At 44.5% G+C, this 10,253-nt stretch overlaps 1 protein-coding gene across 3 annotated transcripts in view; it reads left to right on the forward strand.

The window, feature by feature from the left end:
* LOC139542104 (forkhead box protein J3-like) overlaps window positions 1–10,253 on the forward strand; it is a 91,530-nt gene that overhangs the window by 67,349 nt on the left and 13,928 nt on the right. For all 3 annotated transcript variants that reach the window (XM_071347138.1, XM_071347140.1, XM_071347139.1), the window contains exons 5-7: window positions 2,014–2,097; window positions 7,001–7,093; window positions 7,239–7,358. In XM_071347138.1, coding sequence (XP_071203239.1) covers window positions 2,014–2,097; window positions 7,001–7,093; window positions 7,239–7,358 — 297 coding nt within the window. The remainder of the gene's footprint in view (window positions 1–2,013; window positions 2,098–7,000; window positions 7,094–7,238; window positions 7,359–10,253) is intronic.

Consider the following 10,253-nt stretch of genomic DNA (forward strand, 5'->3'; position numbering starts at 1 on the left):
CCCACACCTGGACACGGTTCCCCTTCCAGGGGAAGCTTCTCCCCGGACCCATGGGTGTACTCTTACCATCCGGATGCAGCCGCTGTGGCCTTCACTTCTCCCCATAAGCTGCCAGTACAGCCTCTATGCCATCAGCAGCCCCGGCAGAGACTGGCAGCACCCGAGGCCAGCAGCTTTATCCAGTGCCGCCGCCTACACATACTCACTTCAACAGCCAGTGTTCCCCCCCCCCCGTAACCAAGCTTTTCTGCGGCTCCCACGTTGAGGGTCTCGGCTCCCCTCAGAGAACAATGCCAAATTCAAAAGCCATATTTACACCACATAACCACAAGCTCCCCCACACCCTTCTGTACCTAGCACAATGGCTGAAGATGGAAGCAGAGTGCCAGAGCGGCTGCAGAGCAGCCAGTGCCCATACCGAGCAGGAGAAGCCTGCAGCCTTTCAGCAGAAACACTCTGGTGCCACCATGTACTATGGGGCAACAGAGCCTCTTCCACAGGAACTACCACCTGGCTGTAGAAAATCGTCCTTCTATTCAGGACTTGTTTATTCTTTTGAGGTGCAAGGCCTGCTAGAGTGGGGATAAGCTGCCCTCTGGTCTAATAACATGTTAGGGCATGTCTCCCCAGTGATCTTTCATTGGACCTCTTGACCTGTCCATCACCACCTTTGACCTGGCCCCAGGCCAATGGGCAGGGAGGTTCCACCCTAACCTGTCTTTAGTGCAGAGTTCTACCAACAGAGATGGTCTTTAGTGCAGAGTTCTTCCAACAGAGACGTGTATTCCAATTTTAACTGAGTAGTGCATACTGGACTGCAAACTTTTCCTAACATGGTATGGTGCTAGTCAATGCAAAAAAAAGTACTTCAACTACTACCACTAGTACTTCTATGAGTCAATGTTGTGTGTGTTTGTGGCAATAAATTAGTGACTTGAGTATGTCTTCTGCTGCGTCATTGTCTCTAGTTTAAACCGGCACTTCCTTTCACCATGAATTATGAAGTGGTTGGAAAGGTAAAGTGAAATTGCTGTGCCAGGAAAAGTGTGTTTGGTAGAAGAGTTTTCTCTAGTCCTTACTGTGATCTGCCGAGTGCTGCGCTTTGAGTCTGAATTCCAGGCTAGCATTCTTTATAGGTTTTACCAATTTTGTTTTCACCAAAGAGTGTTTCTCATGGCCATAGGGATGTGAACCGTTGAAAAATGAATTGAGAGGAAATCAACTCAATAATTCAGCTGGAATCCGCAGCCGAGGCCTGTAGTTTGACACGGAGGTTCTCACCTGATTAGCTCTACATGGACCTGACCAGAGCCTTAACTCGCACAACAGGTCGAACCAATCAATAAAACTGCAGGGGAGACCCAATGTGCAACATGAGGGTAGCCATACATTTATCCTTTTTATACACTGTGGAGAACCTCTGAGATATAACGATAGCTACATCATGTACTCACGTTATCAACTTGTTCTGTAGCCCACCTCCCTGGGTTGTGATACCGAGGGGGGAAAAATAGTTAGGAGATTCGCAAAGAGATGAGAGCAGATGATCCATGTTTGTGTTCCTATATGAACTTCATTCTGTCAGGCGCAGTGGGCCTCCTAGGGAGAGAACAAGGGAGAACAGAGGGAAAGATATAGGGGCACGCTATGCTCTATATAGTGCATTACTTTTGGGCCCTATGAACGATGGTCAAAAGTAGTGCACTATATGGGGAATAAAGTGCCATTTGGGATGCAGCCGGTAATTGATTTACTCCACTTATGTCTTGTTGCTTGTTGCTTGTTGCTGTGGGATGCTGCTGTGTTGGGTTAGTGTAGAAAATCAGTGATGTATTATTGCTATATGTAGCAGAGTGATTTTTTGTGTGGGATGACTTCATTTCAACATTATTTTTATTAGTGCTTAATATTTAACATCAAGTGGGTGGATTGTCAAGCAGGGAATCTGTTAAACCACTAATAGCATTTGTTTGGCCCTAGTGTTAATATCTGGTTTGTTGTCGTCGTCTCCAGGGTTCCTACTGGGCTATAGACACCAACCGTAAAGAGGACACACTTCCCACCAGGCCAAAGAAGAGGCCACACTCTGGAGAAAGGGTGAGTACTGGACTGGTGTCAAACCTTGCTTTCGACACCGCCGACCTTTCCCAGCATGGGCCGACATACAATTTACACTGTTCCGATTTAATGGTCACCCACGGCGTGCACAAATGTAGCGGGATAGCAGGTTGGGCAACAAAATATCCCAGATTGACCGGGGAGTCAGCTAAAATAAAGCATCACATCACAGCCAGACTGCTCTGAACTATGTCATTGGGCATTGCATTATTGGCTTAATTTTAAACGACTCGTGATGCTGTCTCATTTCGGCCTACAGTCATCCCCTATCTTCTTTGAGATGGTGACGTCATGCCATGAAAAATCACGTCTCTCCTGCCCCTAAAGAATTAGCACTACACCACTGGTGTTCAGTGATCTGAGCGCCTGACTGAACACCGTTCTGCAGCTCACTGAGCACCGAGTAGCAGCAGACCCATTCTCCCCCTACGCATCTACCACTGCCTCTGCCCTACCCATCACCATGGAAACAAAGGATGCATGGAGCGGCAAAGTGCACAATCATCGCAGTCCAACGAAAAGAGGAAGAGTGGTGGGCAGGTATAGGGAAGGGAGGAAGAGAGAAGGGAAGGGAGAGCTAGCAGAAGAGGGCAAGAGAAAAGGAAAGGGGGGGGAGTATTCTAGGCTTCTGTTCTAGTTAATTACCCTACACAAGCCCCTAGGCTGCCATTTAGACACACAGTATTTTCTTCTGGATTTTTTTTTTTATCACAAACATTAATTAATTCAGAGCCTTGTCATTTTTTTTTTACATGCAAGCCCTTCAACGCTTTTATTACGCTTCGGTTGCATTTCTGGGCAGACTTGCTTGTTACATTGTCTCACAGGAAGAGTACTTTGCTTTACTCACCCCTGTGTTCCAATGGCACGTTGTGTTAGCTAATCCAAGTTTAGAATTTTAAAAGGTTAATTGATCATTAGAAAACCCTTTTGCAATTACGTTAGCACAGATAAACTGTTCTGCTCATTTAAATAAGCAATAAAACTGGCCTTCTTTAGACTAGTTGAGTATCTGGAGCGTCAGCATTTGTGGGTACGATTACACGTTCAAAATAGCCAGAAACAAAGACCTTTCTTATGAAACTCGTCAGTCTATTCTTGTTCTGAGAAATGAAGGCTATTCCAATGCGAGAAATTGCCAAGAAACTGAAGATCTCGTACAAAGCTGTGTACTACTCCCTTCACAGAACAGCACAAACTGGATCTAACCAGAATAGAAAGAGGAGTGGGAGGCCCTGGTGCACAACTGAGCAAGAGGACAAGTACATTAGTGTTTAGTTTGAGAAACCGACGCCTCACAAGTCCTCAACTCGCAGCTTCATTAAATGGTACCCGCAAAACACCAGTCTCAATGTCAACAGTGAAGAGGTGACTCCGGGATGCTGGCCTTATAGGCAGAGTTGCAAAGAAAAATCCATATGTCAGACTGGCCAATAAAAAGAAAAGATTAAGATAGGCAAAAGAACAGACTCCACCGTATTACCATTCATGTGTGGGGTTGCTTCTCAGCCAAGGGAGTGGGCTCACTCACAATTTTTCCTAAGAACACAGCCATGAATAAAGAATGGTACCAACACATCCTCCGAGAGCAACTTCTCCCAACCATCCAGGAACAGTTTGGTGATGAGCGATGCCTTTTCCAGCATGATGGAGCACCTTGCCATAAGGCAACTAAGTGGCTCGGGGAACAAAACCTCTATTTTGGGTCTATGGCCAGGAAACTCCCCATATCTTAATTCCATTGAGAACTTGTGGTCAATCCTCAAAAGGCAGGTGGTCAAACAAAACCCCACAAACTCCAAGCATTGATTATGCAAGAATGGGTTACCATCAGTCAGGATGTGGCCCAGAAGTTAATTGACAGCATGCCAGGGCAGATTGCAGAGGTCTTGAAAAAGAAGGGTCAACACTGCAAATATTGACTCTTTGCATCAACTTCATGTAATTGTCAATAAAAGCCTTTTTGACACTTATGAAATGCTTGTAATTATACTTCAGTATTCCATAGTAACATCTGACAAAAATATCTAAAGACACTTAAGCAGCAAACTTTGTGAAAAATTAATATTTGTGTCATTCTCAAAACTTTTGGCCAGGACTGTACAGCAACCGTCATTGGACAAGCTGGAAAAGCCAAAGGAAAACACCAGAACTGGTACTCTGAACAAGCTACACTTTCTGGTACAACAGGTTCAGCTGACCTGTCACTTGTAGATCATCTCAGAATTGAACCAATGGAAAATTGAGAAAAACAGAATGACATTCAAAATTATGATGTACTTGAAATAAAGGATGTGTCATTTGACTCAGCTAAGCTAGATGAGCTCAGTAATTGGAGGAAAATTTGAGTGTTTGAGGAAGTCAAAGACATTGGCCAAAACTCTGTCTCAATGGGTTTGCACCCTTAAAGAATCCTTAACTGGAATGGTGCCAAAAGCACATCTAGAGGTTTTGAGGAGCTGGCTGCTAAAGAACTCCCAAAAGATTCACCAACATGCGCCTCAGTCACTCAGATTGCCGCTGACAGTGATCTACCAGAAAAAATGGAACCTTCATTCCATAGACATCAAATCTGCATTTTTGCAGGGAACAGAGCTGTCAAGTGACATTCACATCAGATTTTCGCCTGAAGCGAAGAGCGAAGGAACACTGTGGAAACTAAAAAAGTGTGTGTATGGCCTGGGAGATGCATCACTCTACTGGTACAACAAAGCCAAGGCAACAATGCTGAGTACAGTTGGAAAAATGTCACAAGTGGATCCTGTAGTCTTCTATTGGCTTGATCAAGACTGCAATGGGACTGGAGTACTTGCCTGTCATATTGATGACTTTATCTGGGTTGGCTCACAGACCTTTGCTACAACTGTGAAAAGCTGTTTTCCAGGTCGGCCGTGAGGAGCATGATGACTTTTGTAATGTTGGCATAGAATTTATTACAGTTGATGGAACAATACTGATGCAACAGGAGAGCTATATAAATCTTCAACCTATCCATATGGATTCTTCAAGACCCGTACAAAGGAATTCCCCTCTCTGTGGAATTTAAGCTGATCAATTGAGGTCAAATACTATGGGTTGTTAGACAGAGTAGACCTGATGTAATGTTTGATGGCTCTCACAAGTGGAGCAGTGCTAGTTGTGCCACTAGAGATTCTGGGTTCGAGTCCAGGCTCTGTCGCACCCGGCCGCGACCGGGAGACCCATGGAGCGGCGCACAATTGGTCCAGCGTCGTCCGGGTTAGGCGAGGTTTTGGCCAGCAGGGATATCCTTGTCCCATCGCGCACTAGCGACTCCTGTGGTGGGCCGGGCACAGTGCATGCTGACATGATCGCCAGGTGCACGGTGTTTCCTCTGACTTGTTGGTGCGGCTGGCTTCCGGGTTAAGTGGGCATTGTGTCAAGAAGCAGTGCAGTTGTGTTTCGGAGGACGCATGGCTCTCAACCTCTCCCGAGTCCGTACGGGAGTTGCAGCGACGAGACAAGACTGTAACTACCAATTGGATACCACGAAATTGTGGAGAAAAAGGGGTATAAGTAACAAAATTAAATAAGAATGTTTGATGTCTGCAACTTGGCATCCAACACAAAACACGCCACTGTACAAACCATTCATGAGGAAAACAAAGTTGTTCGTCAACTGAAATCACAACAAGTGACTAAAGTTTCAGCATGTTGGGAAAGGTGACTCTCTGAAATGAGTTGCCTTCAGTGACGCTTCCCTAGGGAACCTTACAGATGGAGGCACACAAGGTGGACATCTAATCGTGTTAATAGATTCTCACCTATCAGTTGGCAGTCAAAAGGATCAGAAGGGTTGTCCGAAGCACACTTGCTGGAGAAACCCTTGCTCTTGCGGATGGAATTGACATTGCTATCTTTCTTGCAACTCTGTTCTGAGCTTACCACTGGTGAGACAAAACGGCACGTTCTATCTGTAGTTTGTGTCACTGACAACTACTCCTTAGTTGATGCTGTGAAGTCAACCAAGTCTGTCACAGAGAAAAGACTTTGTCTTGAGATTAGCAGCATCAAGGAATTTATTCAAGCACAGAGAAACCAGCGGATTCAGTGGTCGGCCACAAAGGAACAGTTTGCTGACTGTCTGACTAAAAACGGAGCACCTGGGCTTGTGCTCCTAAAGGCATTCAGTAATGGAAAGTAGCAGCTTGAGTAACACAAAAACTTTGTCGCACAACCCATTTGTAATGGGTAACTTAAATAATTCTTGGGACATTTTAATTGTTTTATTTGTCTTTAAAGAAAAGTGGGAGATTTAAGTTCATGTATCCCTATATTTCTGTTATTACGGGGCTATCACTCTGTTATTAGTGCGCCTGCGCAGGAGTCTCGTTGTAGATGAGTGCAATGGCAACCATGTATTGTGCTAATACGGTGGAGTAAACGTTGTTAAACTGGAACCTTGTCGTTGTCATTTTGAGTTAAAACCAACTGCCATCCTCTCTTGTAAATGTACAGTAGCACTAATTCTCACCGTCTCCTTCCTCCTTTCCTCCTGCATTGCTCTTATGTTCATACAACTCTTGAATCAAGCCGTTCCCTTAATTCTATATACGCACCTGTCAGGGAACCTGCAACCCGCTCCTCTCTTTTAGAGTTTATCATAAAGATTGGTTTGCAACAATGCAATCTTCTTTCAGTTAGCAGTTTTGGGAGACCAACTGACTGTCGGTCCGTCAGATGTTTTCCCTTAGGCACAAATGTATCTAAATGTACTGTATATTAATATGTGATGGTTTACTGTGTAACACAGCCTCAGAGGGTGGTACCTGCTCCAGATTACTTGCTATCCCATTCCATCAATGTTCTGCAGAGCTCTCTCTCTCCCGCGCTCTCTCATATCTCTCTCTCCTCTTCTCTCCAGGCGTACAGCCTAGAATCGGAGACCCTGCGAATGGACTGTATAATGTACGGAGATGCCTCGCCCACTCTGGCAGTCAACACAGTAACTAACAAGGTAATCGTCTGTCATAATGACATGCAAACCCTTTGCCCTCTTTGTCAATATGTTAACGCTGGCCATTGTACCAGCAAGTGACTTAACACATTGTCCATCTGTGTTCCAGCAAGTGATGTATTAACGTCGACCATCTTTGTTCCAGGTAGCGTTGTATAAAACAGAGAATAAGGGCAGCGATAGCCCCCGGCGCAGCCTCAACAACAGCCTCTCAGACCAGAGCCTTGCCGCCGTCAACCTCAACAGCGTGCACCGCTACACACCGGTACGTCACGCCTCCATTCAGTCACCACTAACACTGCCACAACAGGATGTTTCATGTACAACGTTTTGAGGAGGAGGTAGATATACTAAGATGGCACTATATTCCCTTCATAGTGCACTACTTTTGACCAGGGCCCATCTAAGGAATAGAGTACCATTTGGGACACACATTAAGTGTTGTGTCAACTTGTAGAGGTAGGGAACATGTAACCCAAACTGCCTATATAAACGCAAAATGCAGCAATTTCAAAGATTTGAAGGAGTTACAGATCATATAAGGAAATCAGTCAATTGAATTAAATTCATTAGGCCCTAATCTATTCATTTCACATGACTGGGAATACAGATATGCATCTGTTGGTCACAGATACCTTTAAAAAAAAGTAGGCGTGTGTATCAGAAAACCAGTCAGTATCTGGTGTGACCACCATTTGCCTCATGCAGCGCGACACATCTCCTTCGCATAGAGTTGATCAGGCTGTGGATTGTGGCTTATGGAATGTTTCCCCACTCCTTTTCAATGGCTGTGGGAAGGTGCTGGATATTGTCGGGAACTGGAACACACTGTCGTACACGTCGGTCCAGAGCATCCCAAACATGCTCAATGGTTGACACGTCTGGTGAGTGCAGGCCATGGAAGAACTGGGACATTTTCCACTTCCAGGAATTGTGTACAGGTCCTTGCGACATGGGGCTGAAAAATTAGGTGATCGCGGCAGATGAATTGTACGATAATGGGCCTCAGGATTTCGTCACGCTATCTGTGCATTAAAATTGCCATCAATAAAATGTAATTGTGTTCATTGTCCGTAGCTTATGCCTGCCCATACCATAATCCCACCGCCACCATGGGGCACTCTGTTCACAACATTCACATCCGCAAACAGCTCGACCACACTACGCCATGCACGTGGTCTGTGGTTGAGGCCGGTTGGACGCACTGCCAAATGAACATTCAATTCTCTGGAAACAGCTCTGGTGGACATTCCTGCAGTCAGCATGCCAATTACACGTTCCCTCAAAACTTGAGACATATGTGGCATTGTGTTGTGTGACAAAACTGCACATTTCAGAGTGGCCTTTTATTTTCCCCAGCACAATGATCATGCTGTTCGATTAGCATCTTGATATGCCACAACTCTCAGGTGGATGGATTATCTTGGCCAAGGAGAAATGCTCACTAGCATGGAAGTAAACTAATTTGTGTACCTTTTTTTAAATTAAGCTTTTTGTGCGTATGGAACATTTAGTGGTCTTTTATTTCAGCTCATGAAACATGAGCAACACTTTACATGTTGCGTTTATATTTTTGTTCATTGTAGCTTTGAGAGCCCCCTGCTCATTTTATTTTATTTATCCATTGTTGCTATAGAGCCCAACAGTGGTTGTGTCCCATTAAATCTAGCGGTCAAACGGGGAAATGTTTCCAATCGTTTTTCCACCATTCATGTTTCCCATAGGGAGTTTTAGAAACACTTAAAATATGGGCTGTGTTTCATGTAGGCTTACCATGGCATGAAGTTATGTAAATCTCTCTCGGACAAGGAGACTTTAATCAATATAGTCGGCTCTATTTACTCTCTGATTCAAAAATGCTAATTAGTATCAAAGCAAGACTACAATTCCCTACAAGCTCCTGCACGTCATCTCTAGCTTGCACAAGACAGTTCACACAATTGGTTATTTAAATAAATGTTGCCAGTTTATTCATTACAAAATGTAGCTAATATTAGTTAGTTAATCCAGAGATTCTTACCTTTGCCTTGATTCGGCAATCTCGTCCAGATCATCATGGCATTTTTAGTTCTTTATGATGCCACATTAGCAGCTAATTAGCATTTCATTTTTGGGGGGTAAATACAGGATAATATATTGAAGTCACCTTGTCCTAGATAGATTTGCACTTATCAAAACGTCACGAAACACAGCCCTTATTTTAAGTGTTTCTTAAATCCCCTATGGGACAAAAGAATGATGGAAAAACGATTGGAACCATTTCCTTGTTTGAATGCTAGGTTTTATGGGTATTATGATTCATAATGTGGTACTATATTTGTGGACCTTTACTGCTGTACTTGACCTTCGTCTTGGATCAGTGTTTGCTGACTAACTACCTCAGTGGTAATTGCGGCAATGCTGCTTGTCTGAGGCTGTGTTATTGTTTGTGTCTGAGGCCACGGCATTGTGACACAGTCACTACACACAACCCCTGATCTATTCCAGGTCGCACACACCGTGTGGTAATACCTACTGAGGCAAATACCATTTATTTGGGGAATTAAGGGGTAGAAAAAATGCTCTTGAGAGCCTGTGTTTTATTCTACACCGGGCACCTGGTGTGTTCCCGGTGGAAACTTGAATCCCCAGTAGGCCTAATGTTCTTCTTCTGCTTTACTGGCACGGAGCACTTACAGTAGGGCCGGTTTCCCCGAAACCATCCCCTAATACCTGCCCCAGTATTTTGTATTCTTGAACGTGTTTAAGACACTACTTTATGCCGTTGCTCGTCTCCTCTTTCCCCTCCCACTCTACAGATACCTTCCAACACCTCTACTCTTGCGGTGCCCTCAGGATTGCCACAGGCAGTTTATACTAAGGCACTCCTGTGGCATTGTGGTGTTTGTCTACTGTGACTGTCTCGTTGCCTGTAGTGTCAGCCAAAGAAAATAACCCCAAAGACTTAGTACATAATAGACTAAGGGACTAATTTTGCCAGTGTGGAAACCAATCTTCTTCTTTTTTCAGAAAAGGTCATTTGGTATGTGTGACTGAGTAGACAATGTGGACGTGACGGAATTCTTTGCTTAGGATCATTGGAAGAAACTGTTGAAATTGACATTTTTTGAGTGGGCGAGGTAGCTGCGCACCTTTTTGTTTACCAATCACTGCCCCCCCC

Source organism: Salvelinus alpinus, chromosome 17, assembly GCF_045679555.1.
Source record: "Salvelinus alpinus chromosome 17, SLU_Salpinus.1, whole genome shotgun sequence".
Lineage (NCBI taxonomy): Eukaryota > Metazoa > Chordata > Actinopteri > Salmoniformes > Salmonidae > Salvelinus > Salvelinus alpinus.